This window comes from Esox lucius, chromosome 14 (genome assembly GCF_011004845.1).
Source record: "Esox lucius isolate fEsoLuc1 chromosome 14, fEsoLuc1.pri, whole genome shotgun sequence".
In the NCBI taxonomy this organism is placed as follows: Eukaryota; Metazoa; Chordata; class Actinopteri; order Esociformes; family Esocidae; genus Esox; species Esox lucius.
In genome coordinates, this window is record NC_047582.1 from 28481539 (window position 1) to 28509315 (window position 27777).

At 48.2% G+C, this 27777-nt stretch overlaps 1 protein-coding gene across 12 annotated transcripts in view; it reads right to left on the reverse strand.

Moving 5' to 3' along the window:
* Positions 1–27777, reverse strand: part of sptan1 (spectrin alpha, non-erythrocytic 1) — a 32284-nt gene continuing 4507 nt past the window's right edge. Inside the window, exons 2-51 of one of the 12 annotated variants that reach the window (XM_020053275.3) lie at positions 23190–23429; positions 22729–22854; positions 21814–21954; positions 21417–21697; positions 21020–21319; positions 20662–20797; positions 20451–20552; positions 20231–20368; positions 20014–20124; positions 19851–19928; positions 19568–19723; positions 19011–19215; positions 18657–18838; positions 18143–18509; positions 17725–17942; positions 17513–17605; positions 17195–17329; positions 16864–17012; positions 16431–16487; positions 15580–15778; positions 15084–15188; positions 14887–14919; positions 14730–14765; positions 13613–13660; positions 12698–12789; positions 12183–12327; positions 10976–11257; positions 10623–10820; positions 10135–10385; positions 9857–10019; positions 9302–9316; positions 7952–8083; positions 7613–7750; positions 7288–7392; positions 6856–7064; positions 6382–6624; positions 5956–6187; positions 5662–5821; positions 5429–5505; positions 4822–5031; positions 4362–4658; positions 4065–4177; positions 3342–3359; positions 2868–2930; positions 1894–1948; positions 1608–1804; positions 1425–1478; positions 1134–1280; positions 553–700; positions 1–414 (exon numbers count right to left, since the gene is read on the reverse strand). In XM_020053275.3, the coding sequence (XP_019908834.1) occupies positions 289–414; positions 553–700; positions 1134–1280; positions 1425–1478; positions 1608–1804; positions 1894–1948; positions 2868–2930; positions 3342–3359; positions 4065–4177; positions 4362–4658; positions 4822–5031; positions 5429–5505; positions 5662–5821; positions 5956–6187; positions 6382–6624; positions 6856–7064; positions 7288–7392; positions 7613–7750; positions 7952–8083; positions 9302–9316; positions 9857–10019; positions 10135–10385; positions 10623–10820; positions 10976–11257; positions 12183–12327; positions 12698–12789; positions 13613–13660; positions 14730–14765; positions 14887–14919; positions 15084–15188; positions 15580–15778; positions 16431–16487; positions 16864–17012; positions 17195–17329; positions 17513–17605; positions 17725–17942; positions 18143–18509; positions 18657–18838; positions 19011–19215; positions 19568–19723; positions 19851–19928; positions 20014–20124; positions 20231–20368; positions 20451–20552; positions 20662–20797; positions 21020–21319; positions 21417–21697; positions 21814–21954; positions 22729–22854; positions 23190–23429 (7506 nt within the window). In that variant the 3' untranslated portion in view covers positions 1–288. The other 11 variants (XM_020053277.2, XM_020053278.3, XM_020053276.3 and 8 more) reach the window with 11 other exon arrangements.

The window sequence follows — 27777 nt, forward strand, 5'->3', positions numbered from 1 at the left end:
TTTCCAGTTCTAACCAGTAGCGTTTATTAAAGCACACAGCAGTCGTTATTGTGATTTTACAGCATACCGTCTCAATTGGTTCTTAAATCCAGCAAAGCACTAAAACAGCTAAAACAACCACATTCAAATGCAGACAGATCCACTAGGCTATCGTCAGTGAAGCACAAACAGTGAGATATAGGTAGATACAGATACTGATAACTATGTAGCATTTAGTGTCAGAATCATGCACTTCAGCTGTGTATGTGGGGGGCAACGCATCCCGATTGGTCACTGGCAAGCAAGGGATCAGTTGACGAAAAGCGAGCGGGTGAATTCGACGAAGTCGAAGGCCGAGGGCATTTCTCGGCCCTTGCTGTCTAGGTAGGGCTTCATGTGTGAAATGCAGTAGTCTGCCTGTTCCTTGGACAGATTCTGAATGAGGAAAAAGAACGAACGACACATTAGACACTCTGCGCCTCTACAGGTTCGTAACCGTTGTAGTGTTACTCAAGGGACTGTTGTGGACGGCTCATAAAAGAAGTGCTGGGGGGAAAGGTCGTTGTGGCGTACCTGGTAGAGCTCCTCCTTGGTGACGTAGGGCTTGGCGTCCACGCTGAGAGCTCGGAAGGCGCTCTCAATCTCCTCACTAGACTTGACGTTCTCTGTCTCGCGGCTGATCATGAACGCCATGTACTCCTGCAAGGACACGTTGCCATCCCTGGAAGAGCAGAGGATGACCCGCGTCAGCCATTATGGGAGAAAACAGGCCGGGGACGATGGGGTTAACATCCATTCTGAATAACTCCATTATGAACGTGGGCTGATTTGATCATGTTTCAACTCTGGATTCCACTAAGGCACTGGTTCCCAACCAGGGGTACTAGGACCCCTGGGGGTACTTAGCCTCTCCACAGGGGGTACTTGAAAACACTCATGACACCATAGACTTACTAGTGAAATGAACATGAGGGGGTACTTCAGGGGTACTGAAAGCAGTGCAAAAACATTTTGGGGGTACAGTAACTGAAAAAGTTTGGGAGACACTGGACTAAGGAAAACCACCAAATAGTGGGTAGAGGCTCTGGGTATTTCTCTGGGTACTGCGGCTCTGGGTACTTCTGCTAAATTATGCAGTGGTTGCTGTTGCTTACCTGTTGGGGTCGACGGTGTCAAGGATGGACTCAAACTCTGGGTCTGGTTCTCCCTCCTCCACCATGGGTAGGTCATAACCCAGCGAGCGCAGACAAGACTTGAACTCCTGGTGGTTCAGACGGCCTGACTTCTCTTTGTCAAAGTGCCTGGGAGCGTGGTGAAACGACAGATGTTAGTTGCCAGGGAAAGAGCTTCTTTCAGAAGGTAGCTTTGAATTCCCGTCTCGCCGCCTGCTTCACTCCTTCACATTAAACCGTCTCCAACATAGTTTTAAAATGGCCGCCACTCACTTGAACATCATGCTGAACTCCTTCAGGGCATCCTCCGTCACACCGGTGGTATTTCTGCCGTGGGGGACAGGGAGAACAGCACAACGTTAAGGAGGAGTCAACGTTAACACACTAGCCATCTGGCACCAACACCAACGGGGCCCCTCGATAGGAGCGTGGGTGTGCGTGAGCCCTCTCTCTGACCTGGCCTGGATCTGCTGCTCAAGGTTGTGCTGCATTCTCATGCCCAGCTGATCCAGCTGGTCCCACTGCTGGGCAAGGCCCACCGTGCTGTGCTCCGTGTACTTGTTGTCCAGGATCAGGGCCTCCTCCATGGCCGCGCCCAGGTCCTCAATCTTCTTCAGCTGACTGCGCATTGCCCGGATCTCCTGGTGCTTACGCTGCAGAGAGGGGGCGACCGGCGGGACGGTGAGGTTGTGGAAATACCACAGGTCGGTGAGACCTCAACTAAGACCTCAAGAATTTTTACCTTGGTCGCCTCGAGTTGTGATTCCAGCGTTCCGGACTCTTCTACCATGCAGGACCTAGATGCATATACACACACGTCAGGAGGACTGGTTCGTGATCCATTATTAGGCTAGACAACATGCCACAGCCGTTAGATATGCCTAGTCTCACAGCGGGCACAGTCTACACAATCTGATTCATTCCCAAGATCAATTTCATACATTTATGTAGATTTTACTTTTATAGAAAACATTTTCTTCTGAAACGAATGGAGCAAGCCGTGTTCAGATTTCAGATTTAATCAGACTGGAAATAGCCAAATAAGTGTTTTCCCTTACCACAGTTGTATTAGGGTGGGAAAAAACAAATAATGTCAACAGACACTGGCCTTTCACAAACCCACTCAGTCCATGCCGAAGAAGCGGAACAATAGCCATGGTGATCTGTACCATGCAAGGTTATGCAAGGCTGTAAACTGCAGAGGCTTCTCCGCTCCTTCAAACAGCTCCCTCCCCCATTTTGATGTTCCACTAGTTCTCAGTAGAAAATAGTGGAACATCAGGTAAACAGTGCATTAGGTTTTTTTTGAAGAATTGAAAACGCTGCATTTGCCTATATAAATATTAAATGAATAAGCAAGGAAAATGTGCACTTTTAAATACTTTCATACACAACTGCAATTTCAAACAGTGAAGGTGAAAATGTTTTGACTCAAGTGTCCCAGAGGAAAATAACCAAACATGAAGCCTGTTCAGTCATTGAAAACTGCACTCAATGTAGCCAGACTCAGTGTGCAGACCAATTCTGTGGTTGAATTCTTAGTTTCAGGAAGCTGCATTGCGGTGACGTTAGTAGAGATGAAGCGGAGCACACCAGGCCCAGATTGTGGGTTTTAAAAGTGCATGAAGACACGCAAACCCAGAGGCTGTGATGGAAGTGATGGAGGCTTTAGGGAGTCAAGGAGGTAATGGAACCCCAGGAGAATAAGGAAAAGACCTTCCAGAAAGATCATCAGCGACTTCATACTGATAGACACGGACAACTCGTCGGTAAGCTATGCTATTTGGGGGAGGGGAGGATGAAAGAAAATAAATAAACAGAAAAATAGGAAAATATTACAGAGAGAGACAAAGGATAATTATACAACAGAGATATTCAAAAACAGAAGAGGGGTGAAATGCAGAGGGAGTCACAGTGACAAAGAACTATACGGCTTAGTCTTATTTAATTTTTTTACCTTCACATCATATGTTGACAGTTACCTGGTGGTTCTGTGTAAAGAACCATGTTTGACTACTTCCTGCCACCATCCTGACAACAAACCTGCAGTAGCTCATCATCAATCCTGTGACTGCTGTCATGCCAATCAACCGTTCCCCAACACACACACACACACACACACACACACACACACACACACACACACACACACACACACACACACACACAAGGTAGTAAAATGATATTAACCCATCCAGAAGATATGTCCTGATTAACAAAGTGATTCCAAGCATCAGAGACGTAGCAGCAGCAGCAACAAGATGAGCAATTGGGAGAGGAAGAGAGAGACATTGGTTAGAACCACCGAACGAACATACGGCACACAAACACTGAATAACACATGTAAGCATGGCCAGAATGGTCCGTTATTGAATGGAAATGTTCACAAACCTCCCTTCAATAGACGGCCAACCACCTACTGCACAAGACAACACATGCCCTGGCCTATTCAGTGGGGAGCAGTATTCACAGCGTTGCAGATAGAAATGTATTCCCGTGGATCACACACACCAATGTGGGGTGGAGTGTAGAATCGTGTTAGGCTTCCTGCAATGCATTTCTATCTGCAACACCTCACACCAATGAATAGCTCCTGTTGTACCCAAAGAACAACAGATTGGCAGAAAGATAGACATGACATTGACTCCTGAGCAGCGCGCACATTTAGTATCCGGAAAGACAATTCACTATCGTTATTGTAGTGAGGCAAATTGAAAGAATCACGCATACAACATTTTAAGACCGATCAATGATATTCATACCTATGACATTTTCCAGTGGATTCAAATGGTGCTCTTTAAAACAGCTACAACAGCCTGGGAACATTCTCCCTATTCTACTCCTAAAATAGTCCTCCTGTAAGAGCGATGAAATAGCCAAAGGGCTTCTCAGGACAACAGGTCCAGACCCTACCTGGTCTCCTGCAGCCACTGGTGGAACGCGTTGGCGTGCTGTGCAAACTCCTGCCGCAGCTTGTCATTCTCCTCCTGCCTCCTCTGCTCCTTCTGTAGCTCCAGCTCTCGTTCCTATGCAGAGATGAAGACAGACGGATGATACCACGCAGGACCCAAGACATGACCCCCCCCCAAGCCTTCCCAGAAGCCTCTCCTGGCACAGTGTGGAATAGGATAACATCTGTCCAAGTGCTCCTCAACAGGGCGCTCCTCAGATCCTTCCAGATTGAGGCCTACACCCGTTCTCCCCTCTCACCTTGATAATCTTCTGCAGGTTCCTCCACGTCTCCTCCAGGGCCTCCATGGTGAACCAGGTGTAGGGGTTGGACACCACCTGGTAGCTCTTGATCTGCCGGTCCAACTCGGCCAGCTGGTTGAAGTCAGCCTGTGCCGAGCTCAGAGAGGAGCGGAAAGCCTCATGGGCGTCACGCAGCGCCCGGATCTCCTCCAGTGAGTTGCAGCGCACCGGGTCGGTGAGGTCCTCCTCGGCGTTCTCAAACCAGCTGTTGAAGGCTGACGCCTTCTTGGCAAAGGTGAGGAACAGGTCTTCCACCTTGAGAGAGAAAACACAACGTAAAAGAGTTGCACTCTCAGGAAACAGACTCGGGGGGCTGTCTCGGTCAGGTGTGCTGAATTTGACAGACACCAGGGGATTAATGACGACAACTTATTTAGCCTCCTCCTCCGCCAGCATTCTCGTCACAGAGACACCCCACCTTCCTGAAGTGCTCCTGGGCCTCCAGCAGCTTCTTCTTCCGGGCCTGTGAGTTGTTGAGCAGCTGGTTCCAGCGCTTCATGAGGGCAGCGTGGCGCGCCTCGATGGCTTTGGACTGGACATGCTTGGCTGCCAGGAGCTGATCCTTCAGGGCTGTGATGTTGGTGATTCCCTCCTGCTGGAAGGCCTGCAGACCAGCATCAAAGGTCTCCTGTGGAGCAGAGAGGGGACGAGGAAACATGAGGCATGGGACAATGTATCTGCCTGAAGTGTGGCGAGCTTTGCGGGAACAAAATTGCTCCCATCAATGACTTGGTGGACATAATGATGTACACCCGCTAAGATAGATGTGCACCCGCTAAGATAGATGTGCACCCGCTAAGATAGATGTGCACCCGCTAAGATAGATGTGCACCCGCTAAGATAGATGTGCACCCGCTAAGATAGATGTGCACCCGCTAAGATAGATGTGCACCCGCTAAGATAGATGTGCACCCGTTAAGATAGATGTGCACCCGTTAAGATAGATGTGCACCCGTTAAGATAGATGTGCACCCGTTAAGATAGATGTGCACCCGTTAAGATAGATGTGCATTGTCACCCTTTACCTGCTTAGTGAGTAGCGTCTGCACGGAGGAGAGATCTCTTCCGTAGTCATCAGTCTTCAGGCTGTTCTCCTTCTCACCTGAACCACCAAGCAGAGAGCGCAGATTCAGTACAACACAAAACGCATTCACAATTCCTTAGTCATTATGGACAAACAAAAAAAAATTGGTTCATTTAGCGACAAAAAAGAAGGCCAACGCCTCGTCCCTTAAATCTCTCGGGTCCCATAGCTTACCGATCCAGGACTCCACCACATCAGCCTTCCAGTTGAACTGCAGGAAGGCAGAGTTCTCATCCAGCTTGGCCTTCCTCATGGCCGCGGCCCTCTCCAATTCAGTCACTTTGCCCCGCAAGGAGGCCATCTTGGCTGAGATGCTGTCCACGTGGTGGTTGTTCTAATCAAGGAAAATATCAATTAGGAAAAACCTGGCTGAATGAACCAAAGCGTGAATATGTGAACTATCCCTTTCACTGAACCAGTTAGCACCTGGCCCCGCGTACTATTTGTACGGCCAGTGTTTCAGTGTACCTTCTTGATGAGCTCATCTCCATTGGAACAGACGTCATTCACTCGGTCCCTGTGCACGGTGAAGTCGGTCTCGAACGCCTCGTGCTTCTTCAACAGGCCCTGCACAGCGGCCAGGGTGTCTCCGTAGTCTTCGCTTCCCACCAGGTTCAGCTTCTCGTTAATCCAGGCTTCTTCCTCTTCAACGTTCGCGACAAACTGCTGGTACTCCAGCGACTCCTCCAACCTCTGCCCCCTGATGAAACCGGCAGGCACACGCAGGTTAGCATGCCGCTACATCGAGCCACATCCATTCATGTCTGCAATGACAACGGATGGCTCCGCCGCCTCGCAGATCTGAGGGGTGTATGTCTGTGGTGGTGTGCTTGTGTGTGCGTGCATGTCAGAGTGTGTGTGTGTGTGTGTGTGTGTGTGTGGTTTCAGACTCACCTGGCTGTGGCCAGGTTTTTCAGCTCCGCCCAGTGCTCCTCAAACTGGCCCAGCCTCTGCTCGATCTCCTCCTGGCCGATGGTGTTGTCATCAGACAGTTTCTTCCCGGTCTCCTGCACAGACTGGATGGCAGGCTCGTGGGCCGCCAACTCAGCCTCCAGCCTCTTATGTTTCTTCCTCAGATTCTGCACTCCTGTCAAATCACGTCCGTAGTCCTCCGAACTTACTAGCAATTTCTTTTCTCTGGATAGACGTGGAGACGGAAAGAGAAGGTGAGAAGGACAAAATGTGCATGTAGTAATTACAGTTGCACACATTTCTGTTGTGGTCGCCAATAAAATTATATACGTTTTCCTTATTTGATTTGTCAAGACAAAGAAATAGAAAATACAAACATCAAAACGGTTACCTGCGCCTCAAAAAAGGAAGAATCCTTTTAATTAGTTCATCCACAACTGCAAGGGTACCACTTACTTAATCCAAGACTCCTCATCGTCCAAGTCCCTGAAGAACTGGTGCAGGCGGTGGGACTCATTGAGCTTCGCACGGCGCCCGGCAGCCATGCTCTTGATCTTGGCGAAGCGTCCATTGACAGCATCGCGCTTGTCCTTGACCTGGGTGGGGTCGAAGGCCGTACTGGCTGTAAGGCTGTCAGCCTGGCCATTCAGGTCCTTCAGACGATCCTGTGGACAGACAGAAGTTCAAAGTGTAGCTAGACGGTACTCAGTGTATGCCTAGTGATTTCTACCAAAGACGTATTCCCAGACATTATGGAAGATTGTTAAATTCAAGACAGGACAGATGATTATCCTAGGAATCCCAATACACATAAAACCGACACCCAAGAGTCACATGTCATTAGGTATCTAGAAAACTCTCAGCCCTACATCGTTTGCTCCACATTACCTCATGAGCAGAGATGTCAGCTTCCAGGAGTTGGTGTTTCTTCAGAAGATTGTTGACAGAGGCCAGGTCTTTGCCATAATCCTCAGACGCGAGGAGGGCCTCAACCTACAGGGTAAAAACAAGATCCACAGGTCATGTTGGCCTGTTAGTCTGTCCACTACTTCAAACTTTTACTGACTTGCCTTCAAGGTCTCAGATAAATCCTATTAAACATCAGGGTATTCAGTAGAATGTACACAATTTGTCATCATAGACCAAATATCAGCATCTTTACTTTTCAGAATTTTTTTATGGATTGGGTATTCTCCTTATTCTCCATTTTTACCTCAGAGAGCCAGAAGTCAAAGTCCTTGATGCCTGTATTGAAATTCTGCTGCTTGTTGGCCTCTTTCAGCTTCTGGCTCTTCTCCGCAGACTTGTTCACCAGGAACTGCCATTGCTCATCCAGGGCACCAAGACGAGACTGGGGAAACACACAATTTAGACACCCAGCTTTGGAGCGGTGACAGAACATTGTTCTCTTGGTATTCCTACAAATGCGGAACAAAGCAACGATAGGCTCACTTGAACATCTGTAATTTGATAACCACATTTTCCTCAAAGGTTCTCGTCCCAGTACTGACATCATAAGTCTACGTAAAGAAAACCAGTTCTGTCAAAGTACCTGAACTGCATCCTCACTGCCGGCGCAAGCCCCCCTCTGGATGAGGGCGTTGCCGGTGTCGATGACTCCCCGGATGCGGTCCGAGTTGGCGTGCAGCTCCGCCTCGAAGGCCTGGTGCTTCTGGTGCTTACTCTGATCACAGGCAGGAAAGAGACGCAGAGAGAAGGAATGAGTGCCGCGGAGTTGGTGTGATGGCGCTGTGTGGGTGCCATATCCCTTAGATCGTGCGAAAACACAATCCAGTAGGCCACTCAATAGATGAGTGTTGGTAAGGGTTGATGTGCAGAATATGGCCACCGTGGTTTTAGAATGGCACTTTTTACGGTGTGCTTTAAAAAAGTGTCAGTCCTTTGTCATGCACGTTTTTGTTTGTGCGTGGAGAGTGAATGTCAGTAACTGACATCTACTGACTGTGGAGACACACACAAACCCAATGGTAAATCCAAAAGATGACTGCTGGACCAAAGCCACACAAGAACTTAAGTAAGTAAATGAGGTCGAATAGACACCAACAAATGAGCACAGACAATTTTTTGGACTGACTTCTAAAAGACGAGACACCAAGATAAGCACAAAATGGAGGTGGAACGGACCCAGAATGGCAAGAACATTTACTTTTCAAGAGCACCTAGAAGAGGACAGGGTCTTTTCAAAACTAGTTCCACATTTAATTGCTACACACCCAGAGAAAGAGAGCGGAAGGGAGCAGACAAAACATTTAGGCGAGGCATCCAAGCTATCCTTCGTATTTGACAGATCGTTGGTAATAACACAGCTGCGGCAAAGCAACATGGCGTGCTGCTTGCTTATGTAGAGCTGTACATAAGATGCAACAAGACTAGACACACCAATTCAAAGACAGGTCCCTCTCAGATTTACTTACTGGATCCACTCCAGATTTGCTGTGGCAACTTAAATATACATAGCCGTTTTGATAGATCTTTTACAATTACCCAGAGGCTCTGATAGTTTAAGATCAGAACATGTTCATAGACCTGTCAGTCCACATAGGACTATTTACGACAATAATAACATGTGGAGCAAGTTTGAAGACAATCCTACCTCAGAATAAACAAAAGCAAAAAAAATGGAAGCCACAACCAGCGACAAAAAGTAGTAACATTTGCTCAAATGGTAACAGAACTTTTAGCGATATACAAATGTGCATTGGCACAAGATGAACACGAATGAAAATCATAGGAAAGAAAGCAGGCGCTCGTGGGCGCGGATAAACACGTAAAACATGTGGCATTCTACTTAAATGTCTACAACAGACAAGGCAACAGACACAGACATGTGATAGAAAACCTACTGTAGAAGTTAGTGAAGCTGACACTCTACTCAACTTACCAGCAACTTGGACAGCTATGAACGAGACAATAAAAACAGAGGAGAGATTCAGTCCCACATCCACAGCACATGGGGAGGTTGTTTCAGTTGTTACAGGAGTAGTAGTCAATGCATGGGTGCTCATTATTAACAGGGAGCTAAAACACATTTACACTGTATTAAACTGAATTATTAAAATCACTGACAGGTTAAACGTTATTTTTCTTTTACAAGACACGTCCAATGCCACCTCACATAAAATGTATTACCCATTAAAAATAAAGTACCTTCTAAAAAGTGTTCGAAGTCAGTAATAAATCAGGATATTTTGATCGAGTCCAAGTGCTTCATCTGACAAAAACAGAGCTTTGACATTCTATGTAAAAGTACACTCTACACACTGCCAGAAAGTCAGATATTTGTGTATTCCTATGGAGACCGTTTGAGGACGTACATTTAGTGGTAAAAGCCCTCTATCAGTCGTTTCTGGCACATGTGCACTCTACCCATCAGGTATCTAATCTTGAAACTTTAGATAGAGCCGTGTTCCAGTGACGTTCCTAGCCAATCCTGTACCTGGATGTTGGTGGGGTCTTTGTAGGACTCGTCCGTGGCCGTCTGAAGCTTCTCGCTGATCCAGGCCTCAATCTCGTCCACGTCACGGCTGAACTGCTGAAGGGTCTGAGACTCCCCCAGCTTGGAGCGCTTCTCAATCATCTGGGCCTTCAGGTGGCGCCACCTACAGGATGGGAGGACAAATGGCACTGTTTAAGACTACCATGGCTCCAGTCAGTCAGACTGTTACACACAGATGCTTGCTGTCTCACACATGCGACCATGAAAGAAATTGTGACCTGTCCAGGACTTCACTGCAACGGTTGTGGATCTCAGGTTTGGCATAGTGGTCAGCGCCAATCAGCTGGTCGGCAAAGGACTGCAGAGCAGCAATTTTCTCCTCTTGAACATTGATGGCCTTGTCAAAGTCTTCATGCTTCTTGATGAGAGCCTCCACGCTGTCCAAGGAGTCTCCCTTATCGTCGCTGGCCAGGAAGGCCTCGCGCGCTGCCATCCAGTTCTCTGCCTGCTCACAGTCTCGGTTGAACAGCTAAAGGAGTGGGATTTTAGGTTGTCTCCGGTTAGTTGCTTTTGTTGTGTCGCACAGAAATTGGTGAAATTATATTGAACCCCCCCCCCCACCCAGAAAATAGGCCATAGGACTGCAAACCAAAGCACAACGATGACCTGAAGTTGAAACAACAAAGCATTGGGTTTTTGGAAGGTTTAATAACTGATCTGGCACTACGTTCAGGGTTTCAGCTGGGGTTCTGTGCCGAGTTTGTACCTGGAGCTCCAGGCATTGGTCGAGCATCATGCGTCGCTGCACCCAGGCCTTCTCTAGGTCAGCCCTCTCCCGGTCCAGGGCCTCCAGCTTCTGCTGGATCTCAGGGCTGGCATAGTGGCCGCGTGCCAACAGCTGCTGGCCAAACTGCTCAAAGGCTTGGAAGGTGCCCGCACGGGCATCAATCTCAGTACGGTGCTCCTGAAGAGGACAAACAGGATGTCAGACTGCAGGTGTGTTTTGGATGGAAACAAACTGTAGTCAAGTTCTTTATTTTGACAAGTTTCAGACAGTGACTTCATTTTCAAATCACTTTCTGTCCCCAATTCACATTGGGGTGGATGTGTGGTCTGTACCTGGTGTCTCTCCAGCAGGGCTTCGGCTCCGGTCACGTCCTTGGCCAACTCCTCAGAGGAGACCAGGCCTCGGATGCCGTTGATCCAGGACATCAGGTCCCTGAAGTCAGACAGGAAGCGCTGCAGGTCATGGGAGTTGCCCAGCTTCTCCTTGCGCTGATCAGCACGCCCCACCAGGCTGCTCCAGGCCGTGTTGAGTTCCGTGCATTTCTCCTGGATGTCGTCCACTGCCTCTGGGTGGGACTGGATCAGACGCTCCGCCGTCTCGCCCAGAGAGTTCACCTGGAATGGGAAAGCACGCGTCAGTGTCGGAAAGCACTTCTAAACAGTGGAAGAGTGGTATTTAACCCTCTTCTCAGGACCTCCAGTCATTCCATGCATTTGATCCATTCCAGAGGTAACAACAGATCAGACTTGTCAGCTAATAATCAAGCCCTGGAATAGTGAATCAGATGTGTCTGTTCAGGGATACAACAAAACTGTCAGATGAATTGGGGTCCCTAAGGAGGGGGTTGAATCCCTCTGCAGTAGAGTCCTGCATTGGGCCGATTGCCTGTGGTTGTGTGTGGATGAAACGCAAATAAATCATTCAACGGGTAGAAAAAAAGAATTGACTTCAGCCCACAGGTCGGCTTGCAGCTCAGGACAATTATTTTGCAGAACTGTTTATATAAAAGACAAACATTTATTTGTGTGAGAGATGACACAGAAAATCAGTTACGATGCAGTGAGAATGAGTGGCAAGCTCTATCACAGGAACTGTCCACCCACATGAGAAGCATTGATTTGGGGGAGGGAGGGAGGGGGTTTGTGGAAGTAGGAGTAGAACCAGAAACAAAAGCACTTAAATGCTTGAACATTCTGTACATGGCTTTGTAATGTAGAATGGTTTAAAGAAGCAGGCTCCCAAATAGAATGAATGCAGGAGACTGAATTTCTAAATGAGAGGCATGAATAAATCAAATGTTTTTTGCGAGTAATGGTTTGCGAGTAGGTGAGCTGCGGAGAAAAATCTGTCCGGTCGGGTTGGTTCTCGGAAACTTGAAGCCAACATGGTCTCTGTGTGATTCGTAAATACTGACCCGTGCAGATATCTACGGCTGACCAATAATCGTGTGACTGTTTATGCAATCGTTTATCTAGTAATCCAACGTAGTCATTAGACTGCGGAGGCATTCGAATCTAGCTTCGGGACTAGGTATCTCACCTTATCTCCCAGGGCAGCCAGGTCTCTCTCGAAGCCCTCGTGTTTGCGCTGCAGTGCCTGAACACTAGCCAGGTCGTGTCCATAGTTGTCTGTGTTCAGGGCCTGGTTCTTCTCCTCAATCCACTCTTTGGTCTCATCTGCATCCCTGAAAACCATAACAAGCAGCCATTTTGTTTTTGAATCCACACCAGCCATTTTGTTACAGGTGCATTCATATGACATCCATCCACTAAGCACATCCACCCACTGTCTCTGGCTTACAGATTAAGTGTAGAACTTTTGCAATAATAAAAAAAAAAAAACTCCCATTTTGGGCAGGATGTGTGATATGTTGTTAATCTGTGCATATTCTCAGTTAGCCATCAGTTCTAAGTTTGATAGTGAGTAGATTTAATGATGTAGGGCGCTTATCAGCAAAAATGACATGATCCCCAATAATTGTGTACTCCTTCTGGCTCAATAGAACCACTTTTACAAACCGTAGGCTTTAACTGTGTGCGGGCCGGAACACTTACCTGTGGAACCTCTGCACCTCGTGGGCACTCCCTAGCATGTTACTCCTCTCCTCGGCCAGCTGCTGCAGGGACCTCCAGCGGTTGTTCAGATCCTACAAAACACACCCCCGGATACCGCTATCAACCAATCACAGATCTCAGGAGCCAATCACTCCCTTGGGCCAAGTGTATGCAAGCCAGTGCTCTGATTTATTAAATAAAAATTGAGTGAATGATTTAATGTACCAGATTGTATATTTGAAAAACCTGATTGTTAAATCAGGAAAAGTGCTCAATGATTTAGTTTGTGCTTCTATTGTGTTTTGACAGACAGACTTGGGTAAGAGAGACTTTGACAGATGTTGGTAAGAAGGAACAAGATAACTGGATAGAATCCATCTTTCCGGCTAACGTATTCCTGCTACCAAAAACGCCACGGTAATCACAATAAACATGATGCTGAAACAGTTGAGAAAGAAATTACAACAAAATGCCAGGGTTACAAAGAAGGTTTGGAGGCTAATTTCAGTGCCTTTTTGTGCCAGCCATCCTTACTTCGGAAAACAAAATCATTCAAGGAGGAGGGGATGAAATGAAAAACAGGAACGAGGAAAAGGCCATTCAGTGAAACTGGTAATGCAATGAAAACTGAAAACAATTTAAGGACTACAGAGATGGACAACGGCCATGCTAGATCAGGCCGACGGACAAAACAATGGATCCACAGGATGATCATAACAGCATGGCAAGATCACAATTACACCATTCTGATGGAGCGGTTAGTCTCCACAACAAACATGTTGCAGGCATAAGACAGACCAGGTTGATGGATGTGTTAGTCTCCAAGGATACCATGCAGACAGGGCAAGCCAGGAGGACAAAGATGCAAGGGAGGGAGTATGGACCGAAGTAGTGGTCTTTCAAAAAATATCTTACCTTGATGGTATTAAAGTTAGCCGTCGTTTGAACAGCCAATCGTACATTCTACAATCAAAGGTAAAAAAAAAAAAAAAACCCAGAGCAGGCAAGGGGTAGGAGAGGGGATGAGTGGAGGGTAATTGGGACAAAAACAGAAAACGTCACGAGTCAAAAGAGGCACCATGTTTGCGCAGCAGGGAGATAAAGGCAGCCCTTTAACTGCTCATCTTTACACTGTTGCCAGAGTGTCACCATGGTAACAGAAGACCAGCAGCCCCTGAACCTAAAGATGGACACTAAAGTTAATGTAAATACTGAACTGAATGTTGGGAACTAGTAGGGTGTGTGACCGTTTAAAAGTATTCCATTTTAAATTAACTGAGATCCCTAAAAGGGGGGTTATACATCAAACTACTACTAAATCAGTCCCAATAATCATCAAAATAAAAAACTAATGCAACATTGCTGTAACATTAGTAGCACATAAGCGAACAGCCATTCTGGAACCACAACTCAGGAAAAGCATCTAGCCTAGCATCGGGGATATGAGCAATTTTGAGTGCGCAATGGCTGTATTTATAGTGTTAGCTAGCCAATTAAGATGGCTAGCGAACGTAGACATCCCAACCTGCAGAACATTTCAGGGAGCTGGCCTCACCAACTATTTGCACAGTGGTATGTAGGATGTGTCCATAAAGACGGTCTACGGTTTCAACGGACGTGTCTGCATTTGTCAGAGCGGCTGCTTTGTGTATGAAATGACCTAATCTTAAGGGGTGTTTACCTCAGTGGTGAGTGCCACTGCTAGGTCTTCCATTTGTCTTTTGTGTTAACACATAGGTCTTACATTAACTGATGTAAGCGCCTATGAACCAGGCTGAGTTAGTTGGCATGAATTCAGGATTCATTTAAATATTTTTGACTGAATCATCAGTCAAAAAAACAATGTGGTCCAATCATGCATAAGTTCCAATGACAACAAGTCCAGATTGACAGGTTAAATGCTGTCCAATCTTTGCAGATAATTTTTGTCTGTTGTGGACTAAAATGACAGACAAACAAAATGGCTGATGAGACAAAATGGTTTGTTTGGATATCCATGACACCATTAGATTGACCACTAGAGAAGACTTACCTTCCATGGTGAAGCATTCTTGGCATCTGCCTCATCCTTTAGGAATAATAAGACTTTGGGTTAAACATTTTATAGTAAGATTCATTGTAGATACACGATAATGTTATGGAAACTTCATTAAAATTGAATATGAATTGAAAACCATAATTAGTCTCACCTTGCCATGAGCAGAACCCAGCATCACTTGTTCCTGGAAGGGGGGTTGGTGGAAAATTTGAGCACAATATTTTAAACTGGTATCACTGAAAAGGGAGTGCCACTGCTTTGTACCAAATAATTAGTAAACAATGTCCCATGAACTCAAGTCGTAACTTCTGTCATCTTTGTCCTCTAACACGGATCACACCACTGTACCTGAGCCTGGATCATGGGCGCCTCCTCTGCCATCAGGCCCTCAGACTCCAGCTCCGACGCCACTTTGTTGATGTCCCTCAGACGGGACTCGTTAGCCTTCAGGTCCTGGGAGTCAAAAAGTCAAATGTATCAGTCATGTACCAAACACTGACCGATGTACTTGGGAAGATGGAATAGATGAATCAAGCCTCCAGAGCAGTCTGGCTGACCCTAGGAACCACCAGGCAAGGGTTCTTAAGGAGAACACTCCCTCAACAACATCTCAAATGCCGTGTACTCCATGTCCATCGACTTGGAGGTGAAGTGTACTCGGACAAAACCCAGTTAAAAACGGGCAAGTCTCAATCATTTTCCCTCCAAGGGGTCCTAATGGGGAGTCGACGGGAACTCTGACGTTCTCGTTTCGCACAAAGACAAAGCAAGCCAACATGTGACCGCAGATTTGTCCATCAAGCGGCCACTACCAACTGGGGGCCACGCGCTGTGTGAATCTTACCTTCTGGAAGTCGTCAAACTTCTTCTGCAGCACCTCCACCTGCTCCAGGTCGGAGCCCACCTCCTCGTTGGTGAGAGCGCCCTCCTTCTCGTTGATCCACTGCTGCAGCTCGTTGGCCTCGCGGAACAACATGAACTTCTTGCAGCTCTTCTCGAGCATGTCCTTGCGCTTCTCGCCCAGCTCCAGGAGAGTACCGTACCTAGACAGAAGAGGACACAGGCCTGAAAATCTCTCCTGCGGGGGGGGTAATCAAGACCGGGTGGTGTCTTGTGTGTTTACAAGGAAGAGACTGGCAAGCTAAGGTCATATCTCATCATAATAAAATTTTCAAAATTAGAAGGAATTTATTTGTGCACCTTAAAATGAACCTCCAAGGTGCCCTCTAAACAACACACATCTACATTGATCTAGCTGATGTGTGGTGAGTTTCCTGGCAGAAAGTTGTTGCCATGGCTACAACTAAGAGTGAATGAACTAACTTAGACATACTAGGTTTTGCTTTAAACCCACATTTAGAAACACAGATACAGAAAGCAAGTGGGAATCTTTGACCCCTATAGTCAAGCTTTGAGATGGGAGGAAGAGGGAATGAGAATGAGAGAGATGAGGCTTCTATCCCTCTGCTGAATAGAAGATGAATGACGGATAGCCTATTAAGAGAAATGGAGGGAGAGAGAGACCAAGGAGATGGGAAAAGAAAGTGTGCACAGTCACAAGGACTACAACATCAACATGGGGACTGACTGGGGGGGGGGGGGGGGGGGGGGGGGGGTGGAAAGAATGGCAAATGGCAATGCCCGGCGGCTTCACAAACACGACACCTAGAGGGGGACACCACTGGTCCTACTCACAGTTCCTCCACCTGCTTCATGCGTACAGACACACTGCACGCCTCCTTGGCCACCGCCCTGCTCCGTCACAGATGTGACACGCGCAAGCAGGCGTTAGTGGTTAGGAAAGGGAAAGAGAGAGACAGACAGATGGAGGGAGGGAGAGTGAGGAAAAGGCAAGGCTGTTAATTGTAGAGAATAGTGTAGCTCTCTCTGCTGTTTCAGTAAGGAAGAGAAATGGAAACGGGAGAGAAAAGTAGAGACAGAGAGAGAGCACCAGAGAGAGGGACTGGAACATCTAATAAGGTTAAATGTTATTTGACTGAACTCAGACGTGTTAGTTGGGACGCAGAACACAGTTAACTAACCCATGAGGGACAATAAGTCCTAGGTTAGGGTAAAGGTGCTAGATTAGGGACTGGACTAGGTAGGTGGACAGTTAGGAAGCCCTTACTGGGTCTCGATTTGGTCCTGGCGGAGGCCGATGCTGCCCTGCTCATCCAGCAGATTCTCCCTAGAGGAGGACTGGGTAGGGTCCAGTTTCTTGACGTAGGCAGCTGGCACGAAGCCCTGGCGGTCGTTGACCTCCACCTTCCACCAGTCCTACGGCAGGAGAGAGAGGAGAGGTCATGACAGAGGAACAGAACAGTATACAAGCTCTAAAGCTTTGTAACATAAACCCCTAACATATACAACTCATCCCACCTTGTTCATAACCATATAATTGGCTTCTAGTGAGGCTTCGGTTCACGGCCCTAAGATGCTGTGTGCGCCCGCGTGTCTACCTTGTTGGTGCTGTTGAGCAGGGTGAGGATGTCTCCCTTCTTCATGGTGACCTCCCGGGGGCTCTTCTCCTGGTAGTCGTAGAGAGCCAGGACCAACTCCTTGCCCGTTTCATCGTCAGTGGGAGCCACTTGTTGCTAAAGGCGGGAAAGGAAATCAGTGAAAGGACAGAAACGTCAGACGCTCGGTTCTCAAAAAAGGAAACAGGGTTTACCCGTTCACAAAATGTTAGCCAGCTGCATAAGGCGTGTATAGTGATAAGCATATGCATCATTTTTCAACATATGAGACTGAAGACACAGCATGGGAGTCGCACTGACCCTGCAGGTTTGGGCCTGCTCTTTCAGAGCCTTTATGCTGCTTCCATAGGCGCTCAGGTCAGACATCAGGGCCTCGTGCTTCTTCAGCAGGGCCTGGGGGGGGGCAGAACAGAAGGGGTGAAGATCATACACCCCTTTACATCCAAACCTACTCTCAATCGATGAGGCGTTAAAACTCGCCTTCCGCTGGGCAGCACCCGATTCCCCCTTACCTCAGCAGAGTCCTCGTCCTTGCCGTAGTCAGGGCTGCTCACGATGGGCTCCTTCTCCCTCATCCAGGACTCAGCCTCGTTGGCGTCGGCAAAGTACTGCTGGGCCTGCAGCGAGTCCTCCAGGTCCTGTCTGCGCTGGCCTGCCTTGCCCTTCAGGGTGTCCCATCGGCCGTTCAGCTCCCCCAGCTTCACCTTCACCTCCTCCCCGGCAAAGTGACCTTGTTGGGACCACGGGGGGGGGGGGGGGGGGGGGCACATTCATAGACAAGTAATGAGTAAGTCAATGACAGCTGTGTAACAGTCAACCTTCATAGCAAGTTTGGAAAATTCCGTATAAATTCTGGTAGCTCAGGAAGTTCGTTTCGATCTGGCTGATTTTTAAAGGGTGACAGTTGCACATTAGTAAGAGCCTGCTTACCTTCCTCCACCATAGCCTCTCCTTTCTGAGTGACGGCCTTGATGCGGGGCTCATGGCCAGCAATCTCCGCCTGCAGGGCTTGGTGCTTCTTCAGCAGGTTCTGTACCCCGATCAAGTCTTTGCCCCGGTTGGTCGAGGCCGCGATGGGCTCCTTCTCCCGGATCCAGGTCTCCTCGTCCTCCACGTCTCTGAAGAGCTGCTGCAACCTGAGGGAGTCGGACAGCTTCTGCTTGCGGGCAGCCATGGGTTCGCGGAGGGCGTCGTAGCGTCCCACCAGTGCCTCCTGCTTGCGCTTGATGTTGTCTGCGTCAAAGTGGCCTCCCTCATGGAACTGACGTGCCTGGATGGTGATGCCGTCAATGCGGTCCTGAAGAGGAAAGGGAGGGTCGCTCAGTCAGTTATACACTGGCAGTGAGTCAGAAAGCTTGTCATTTATGTCTCCGTCAGACTAGGCAGCTAGCCAACACTAATGTCTAAAAGGAGAGCCTCTTAATGTTTTAAATGCTCCAGCTACCTGGTGTGCAGCCACATCGGCCTCCAGCAGGGCGTGTTTCTTCTGCAGGTTCTGGACGCTGGTGAGGTCCTTGCCATAGTCGTCGGATGACAGGTGGCCCTCCACCTCGTAGAGCCACAATTCAATATCCTCCACGTTCCTGTTGAACTGCTGCTGCTGGTTGGCCTCACGCAGCTTGACGCCTGTGTGGAGACGTCACGAGGAGGAGGATTAGACAAGACATAACCATACATTTTTATGGCACTGTTCTACACCAAGCCAATAGCTTTGCCAGCCATTTTGGGGTTCCTCCACACAAAATGTCAGTCACTATTAATGAAGCCACACATTTAATGTAAACAACCACAATCTCACCTTTGAGCTCAGTGGCCTCTAACAGCTTCTTCCACTGGGAGCTGACCTCATCCATGCGGACTGAGACCTCATCGGCGGCGTAGTGCTTTCCATCCAGGAGCTCCTGGCCAGATTTCTGCAGCGCATCGATGCGGCTCTGGTTGGCTGACAGCTCTGCCTCGAAAGCCTGGTGCTTCTGGACCTTGCCTTGCAGGTTGGATGGGTCCTGGGGAGAACAGAGATGGCATACAGGAAGGACTGCAATTAGGCCTTGGTGCTTTAAACAAAATAAAAATAATAAATTCACAGAGGTACTGTGGCCAACAGAAATGTCTTTGTATTTATTAATTTATCCGTTACTTAACCTTTTTTCATTATCTAGGACTACCTTGCTAAGGAATTCAAATAGAACACAGCACACAGAACAACATGAATAAAAGAAGATCCAGAAGCAGTCTAGAAACAGCAATATTGATAAGTGACACACAATTAACAAAGTAGCAAGCAACAAGCCTCGCAAACCACTGTAAAGAGCTAGCTTAAGCAGCCGAACTGAGAGACACTTGTTCCAAACAAACCTTGTAAGCCTCGTCCGTGGCCGTCTTCATCTTCTCGTTGATCCAGCTCTTGAGCTCATCTGAGTCGCGGAAGAACTGCTGCAGGTGGAAGGAGTCTTCCAAGGCGAGGCGACGAGACTGGGCGCGCTCGTGTAGGGCGTTACGGCGACTCAGCAGCTGCAGGGGGCAAAAAATACATTAAGTTTGGAGATTTCGCCAAACAAGACGGCGAAGTGCTACAGACAAACGGGGAACACATCACGGTCCTCAGCACTACGTTTATGTGATCTTCCTTCGTACTCACAGCATCTCTACGAGTGGCAACGTCCTCCTTGGCATAGTGGTTGTTCTGGATCAGTTTGGTGGCAAACTCATCCAGGGCCTGCGGAGCGAGAGGGGTTAGCGGTTGTAAATAACACGAGGAAGAGAAGCTGATCTTAGATCTGCAGTTATAGTTAAGTACTCACGGTGATCTTCTCCTCCTGGGCGCTGAGGGACTTCTCAAAGTCCTCATGTTTCTTCAGCAGCGCCTCCACGCTATCCAGTGAGTCACCAAGATCCTCGTTCAGAAGGAAAGCCTGGATTCACAGAAAACAAAAAAAATATTAGTGTTCATAGCGTTGGGAAAATAATTTTTGGTCGAGAACATCGATTACAGTTCTATGCGGAGACCAGTGGAATTACCTCCTGCTTGCTCATCCAGTTGTCGACCTGCTCCGTGTCCCTGTAGAAGAGCTGAAGGTCCATGCACTGTTCATACTGCTGCCTGCGCACCTCCCACAGCTCCAGCAAAGACTCCTTCTCCTCGCTCAGGATGCCCAGCTGCACGTGGACGGGAGGTTCAGTTATCCGTCCAGAGGCTCGGCTTAAAGTGTGAATTTAAAACCAAGGTAGAAAGTCCTACCTTCTCCTTGACCTCCTCTGAGGCGTAGTGTCCAGTGTTGAGCAGGGCCTGGCCGGCCTCGTCCGTGGCTTTGAAGCTATCCTCGTGTGCGTCAATCTCACCCTGAGGACCAGACACAGTAAACCTCAGCAGCGTAGCAGGGAAAACAAGCGGCGCACATTGAAGATCCCGGCAAATATAATGTACATAACCGCTTCTCTGTTCCCCTTGCCTTGTGTTCCTGGTGCCGGTCCAGGAGAGCCTCAGCACCGGCTACATCGTTGGCCAGCTCGTCGGCATTGATCAAGGCTTTCATCTCGGTTACCCAGCTGGTCAGATCGCGGAAGTCTGCGGTATAACGCTGTAGCCTGCATGGCAGAAACCAAGAGGGTTCTATACACATTTACTTGCTGGGTCTGTTGGCGGATAAATGTGTTGTCTGACCTCGCTTTCGACTATAAGGACCGCCGTGTCACGGTACTGATCCGGCTCAGCTACGGTAGTGACACTGCCACGTTATGGCAGTGACTGTAATGTTGCAGCATGCACAGTTGGCTGTTAGGACGTCCAGGGCTTTTGCTGGCACCCACCTGTAGGAGTCGTTTAGCCGGGCGTGGCGCTCGGCAGCCAGTGTCCGGATCTGCTCCCAGTTGGTAATGAGCTCGTCCCTCTTCAGGTGGATCTGGGAGGCATTCTGGGGGTGGGTCTGCTGCAGGCGCTCAGCCTCTTCACCCAGGGTGTTGACCTTATCTTCCAGGGCAGCCAGGTCTCTCTCCAGCCCCTCATGCTTGCGCAGCAGGGCCTGAACGCTGGCCAGGTCCCGGCCAAAGTCATCGGACGCCATGAGCTGCTCCTTCTCCTTGATCCAGCTAATCGTCTCGTCCACATCCCTGCCGGACAAACACGCGGTCAGACCACAAAGATCAACACTCCCCGTGTGGTCTCTTCACGTTACACCCAATCACACACAGCTTGCCCTGGGCCCACCTGTTGAAGCGCTGCACCTCGGCTGCCCCAAACAGCTTGCCCTGCCTCTGCTGGGCCAGGCCCTTAAGCCTCTGCCAGGCGGCGTTCACCTCCTCCTGCTTGCGGACGATGAGCTCCGCCTCTGGGTGGGACTCCTGGCTCAGCCTGCCCGCCAGCTGGTTCACCTCATTAACACGCTCCTCGTGGGCAGCCAGGTCTGTCTGAAACTCCTCAAACTTCTTCTGGAGCACCTCGACATGCTCCAGGTCCTGGCCCAGCTCCTCAGAGGTGGCGATGGCCTCCTGTTGAACGTGATGTAACCATGTCAACCGCCAGGAATGGATTAATAATAAGGGAATAGGGAAGCCGGGCACTGGGCCTCCGGTAGATGAGTGTGACGATGGGTTGGGGCACTCACCTTGTCACTGATCCAGTCCAGGGCATCCTCGCACTCGCGCAGGTACTGCACCAGCTTCTGGGCCTGCAGCAGACGTACGCCCTTCTCCTTGGTCTTCTGGAGCAGCAGGTCCCAAAGACGGTGCAGTTCCTCCAGACGAGTCTACAGGCAGAAGGGGAAACAGTCCACACACAGTAAACGAAGATGAGTCAAGACCAGGGTCCATAATCACTGTCAGAAAAGGAGTATGTAGGATCTGCTCCCCTCCAATTTATTGCGATCTAAAAAGCTAAAACAGTATAACGGAATCTTTTTGTCTTTTAGGGGCAATAAACAATGATTTGACCTTGAACAGGTGTGACACTGCCTAGAAAATTTTACTTTTGAGCAAGAGGTCATGCCTAAATTTCCCCCGAGGAACAACCATGTAGTCTAGTGTTGAGAGGGGCTGTATGAAACCAACTGATTCAAACAAAGCACTCAAACGTACCAGTCTACATTACAACTAATCAGGTTTCATAACTATGCGTTGAACACTTTTGGGTTGTGGCTGTAGTACGTTCTGAAGCAGCAGTTTGTCATTATGAATGGAAAGTGGAGAAGTTCTTGTTTTATGAATTAAAAACAAATGTCACACTCCAAGCACTTCACACAGTCTAAATATTTCAAAACTGCACAGCAAACAACAGAAGAATAGAACTGAAAGATTTAAAGGAGTGGAACCAGAAGAGAACGGAACAGAAGGGCCAGGAAGCCCACAGCACTCAAGCACCTACTTTTATATACTCAGCCATATTGAAACTTGACACTATGGGTCTTTGGGAAGTCCGGTAGGGCGTGAAGGACTGAACCAGACATGACCAGGTTAAAAAGGATTCGTAGATCTATCTTGGTCAGGGAAATAGCTCAGCAGTGTATGTGTGTGTGGTCACTTACGCGGATGGTTTCGGAGGCAAAGTGGCCCTCAGAGATCATAAGGTTGCCAGTCTCATCCAGCTTTACAATGGCTCCGGCATTGGCTTGCACCTCGGCCTCAAAGGCCTGGTGTTTCTGGAGCTTACCCTGTGTGTGTATGGGGGAGGGGGTTGAGGTCATGTTAGTGTAGCATGAAGTAGCAAGACAAACCTACCTGGCCAAGGGTCACATTTACCCCCTCCTTTCATGTCGGTTCTATGGCCAACTAAGTTTTGATTGTTCAATGGCATGGATAAAAGTCTGTCATTATACAACAAGTGGCACATAATGAAAATAAAACGTAATCAGCTTTTCCCCAACACCTTTGACAAAGCCCAGCTTAAAGAACCGCCCAAATCCGAAATTGACTTGAAGTGTCAACTGGACCAGTGGATCCAAAAGTGAAGTGCAACTGTGTCCCATGACGGACTGGGTAAACTGACCTGGAGGTTAGTGGGGTCCTTATAGTTCTCATCAGAGGCTATCTGCAGCTTCTCCTGAATCCACTTCTCCAGCTCGTCGGCATCGCGGCGGAAGAACTGAAAGCGGTATGAGTCCTCCAGCTTCTGCCGGCGCATGCCAGACAGCTCCTTGAAGCGCCGGTAGCGATCCAGTACCTGCTGCCGGCGCTCCTGGATGTCATCGGCAGACTCCAGAACTTTAACCCCACTGGTATCCATTCTCTGTTGGCAGAAATACAAGGGGGAATTAGGACTTGGTATAGGTATTACAGGAGCTTTACCATTCTGTTGGATCTTTAGTTTTCATTTGTTAGCAATAACAGATATAACAGATGCTACAATTAGGATGGATTGCAGAGAAGGAGAGTAGCCATTTTGACAAATGCCTGATTGTATGAACATGGCTACTGACATTTATCTGTTGCATAGTGCATACATTCATGTCTCACTGAGGCTGCTATGGCAACACTAGCATCACATTCAGCATTTCTACTTGGCACTCATCCAATATTTGTCATCCCTTATTTAGCCAAAACAAGAGCTCTCAAACTGAACAGCTATGAAAGACTTCCAAATGAATTTCAAAATGTCAAGCAGCGCAATTCTCCCTTTCACATCACCACTTTCTTATTCCCTGAGGGCATTAGAAAAGAGCAGCGCGTCATTGAGCTTCTACTCAACATGCCCCGAAAAAGACACAAAAGTCCCTTGGTGAATGAGACAAAGCGCCCCTCCGGTCCCGTCGGCTAGCCTAGGGGCCAGCAGCAGCTGAGAACACGAGCACGCTGGATAGCAAGGTTTAGGGTTAGGCGGACATTCCACAGCTCTATTCGAACAGTAACCAGGCCGCCAGCTCACAATAGGACTGCTGCCGTCAGCCGTCAGCCCCCCCCCCCAACACCCCCGAGCTAGGGTCTGTTGGAGAACCACACCCTGGTAGTGGCAATAACTCTTGCAGGCAGGCAGGCAGACAGACACAGACGGTCAGTCAGTCTGTCAGTGGGTCAAGTCCACAGTGCTCTCAAACTTACTACGGACTATGGACTTCTGGGAATGTGGGAATCACGTGGTGCTGTTTAAGGAGTGGCAAAAGGGGTGAGAAAATATAGACCCGTGTACCATAGAATCCTGAATGACCATCCAACAATGTCGGACTTTGAAAAAGATGTAACCAAGAACTTAATCTGCTTGTGTACAAAGACAGCAAGTGGAACCATTTCCTGCATTGGAACAAATTGCTCGGTGTGCAAGTGAGGCAGCTTACAAAATGGACTCCTTGAGGCTGTAGAACTTCAGCAGATGGGTGCGGTCCCAGCCGGACAAGTCCTAGTCCAGCCCAAGCAGGGGGATTGATACACTGTTACCATAACACTGGTCTCTCCCAATACTGAGGCCTACATCTGGTAGAGTTTACCCAACACAGAGAGAACTATACTGGGGCCTTTCAAATAACGTATACACCCACAGCAATGGAAAGAGATCATACCTAAATGTAACTGACTGAAAAATAATACTCACACCAGTGAAAATGTATGGAATTAAATGGAGGGGCAGAACATTGAGGTCAAAGGTTTTATCCGGGCAGGTCAAAGAACCCCATGAGCCAAAGGTGAAGACAGAGGGATGTGCTCGGTCATGAAGTCTAAGGGCTTGTTCACATTACGCTACATTTTCAGAGACACATCGTAGAAGACTCGAGACGCCTAGATTATTTTGTTGTGTAAACTCGGGGCCCACGAAGACTTTGGCAAGTGTGAAGACAATTGTGTCAGGACTGTGTCCAGTTACTGTGCAGTGCCCACACATAACACAGGATGTTCTCACGACTGACATATGTTGGTGTAAATTCAACAAATACTATGGAAAACCCTATGCAAACGTCGATAAGTCTATCTACCGTTTATAAACTCTCATATACTGTAAACAAGGTTAAAGTCAGTCCCAAGGTCAAATGTCCCCCCCGGGGGGCGGGGGGGGGGGGGGGGGGCGTGCTAGACCGGATGAAAGAAGCCCATTGTGAGAGCACAGGCAGCACTGCTCCCATTCAGACAGAGAGAAAGAGGGACGAAGAGAGAGATGGATGGATGGAGGGGTTGAGTGAAACGGTAAACCTCTGACAGTAGGATTAGCGGTGTCAGCAGTGAGGTGACATCCCATTCAGAGTGCTGGGTCTGGTCCACAGAACCGGCCTGCTCTCTAGCCGTGCATTCACACACAGGCAGTTTCAATTGCTGGGTTTTCCCCCACTAACCTGGCTTTTGACCAATCATATCAGATCATTTCACAGGCTGATCTGACTGGTCAAAAGACAGGTCTAATAGTAGCCTCAGTTTCCTAGTTTAATTCCTTTTTGACCATCACACCATAACACAGTCTAATCCATTGTTTCCCAACTCCAACAGTACACATTTTGTTATAGCCCTTGACTAAGCTAATTTAACTCATTAGTAAACAAGGTGAATTAGGTGGGGTTATCCTGGCTACCACCGAAAAAGTGTACTGTTGAGATCCTGGTGGACTTGGACTGAAAAACAGGGACGTAAGCTACTAACGAGATGCCACAGGATGTAAAGAGAGGACACCGTTGGACCACGGATCCAGTCAAGGGGCACTTGCCCTGAATAGTTCATGTATTACCGGTAATATGCCCACTCTACCAACAAAACAAATACATCTACAAAGACTTTGGAATGTCAGAAATAACGGACAACATGGCTGTCTGACTAAGCCGATTACCACCCTGTCCATCCTGGCCCATTTCCTAGAAAAGAAAAACATCGGCATGGCTGTTATCCCCTCCCCACACATACCCTCCCCTTACACTAGTCCCAAATCACCAAAGGGTTTAAATCATCCCAGGATTTAGCTGAATAGAACCGTGTTCAACTCTGTCATTGGCCAGTGGAGATAAAATGCACACACCAAACCGACAAGCCTGCAGTGTTAACGGACAGTTCTCGGGGACCAATTAAAAAGCAGCCTTTGGGTTTTCCTTCTTTCAGGCACCGCCCTCTCCTGAAAGACACCGCGCTGCTCTTTGACACGATGTTCCCCAATTCGTCGTAGAGTGACACAGCAAATTTTCACAGCTACGTGAGGTATTGTCGGTTTGGTGTGAAACTGAAGTAATCCAGCTACGCAAAACTGGAATGTTTCAAGTAAACGGTCACATTATAGAAAGCAAACAATCTGTAACGTTTAGCCAATAATCATGAATATATTTGAGGAAGCAGGAGGCTACGTCAAAAGTGACCCACTGAAGGTCCCCTAGCACTGTGCAGCTGCAGCAGTAGATAGCGTTCGTGACGCCGACATTGTGAGTGGTAGATATCGCTCGCTCGCCCACTACAACCCACACACCCACATTCTACAACCCAACGGCAGAGCTGAACGCGTCCTCGACAGAGACACCATATCCATGGTAACCCCTGGTCTCTAGCGGAGATTCACTTTTAGCGCTGAGAGGGAGAGACACACTTAGCAGCACACGTTCCATCCGCGTGACATAAAACAGACAAAGTCCAACCACCTGGTTTCTCAAGGGTGCTAGCAGCAATTCAATCTCAACAGTCGTCAGGACTGCAACCTAGCAGCTAGAAATGTAACATATTAAACCGTGGGTCCAAGTTTCATAGCGGTAAGGACCAAGCTGCTTCCCAGAGACTGAGGTGGTGGGCCCACATCCTGGGTTGTTGTGGTGAGACAGCTAAACCCATACAGACCAGATAAAGACGCGGTTATCTGGCCAACTATAGGCTTATACACCCACAAATGTAATGTGGGGAATACTGACAGCGGAAGCTACTACATTCACCAGAAACAAAGACATAAGATTATGTCAGTACATGAAAGGAACACTTGAAGCGCTACGTAGCCAAATCTGGGTTGGTTCAAGGTTCTCGAAGTCTCTTCCTTCCTCTCAGGCCGTCCCTTCATTCATTTAACATGGGGGCGTTGCCCTCAAAACCAGTTTCCAATTAACTATTGACACTTTATGTCATGAATCAGCAACATTCCAACTGGATATACAGCCGTGATTTTCCAATGTTGAAACAGATATCTTCGTCGACATTGTCTGCCGTATCTCTTTGGCACCGAAACAAAACTCTGTCACCTGACACACACTACCCTTTTAGACTGTAAGGTTTTGTTACAAAGACATTTCTGTACAAATACATGGCCTTGCAGTGTTTAACAGCTCTTCTCCGAGTGGGATGAGCATACAAATGACAAAATTCCATGGCTTATACCCAGGCCCGTCAAGCAAGATGTGATATTTCCCCTGGTAATGTGAAGGAGACCGTTCTCCAAATGACATCTGGGCTACTTTCTGTACCCCAGAGATGACTGACTCCCCAGAAATGCTTTGACGCCTCGTCTCGTAATTATTCCCATTCTCACAATTTTTTTAATCAGGTTTGTCATAAAAACGTGCCACAGATTCTATTCAAGGCCAGAGGTATTTATAGAGCCCTGTGTGGCATCTCACTGCACAACTAGGCTATGCTGAGAGAAACGGCTCTGCAGACTGAATGCGACACAAGTAGGTGGGGGGGGGTTGGTATAGTCA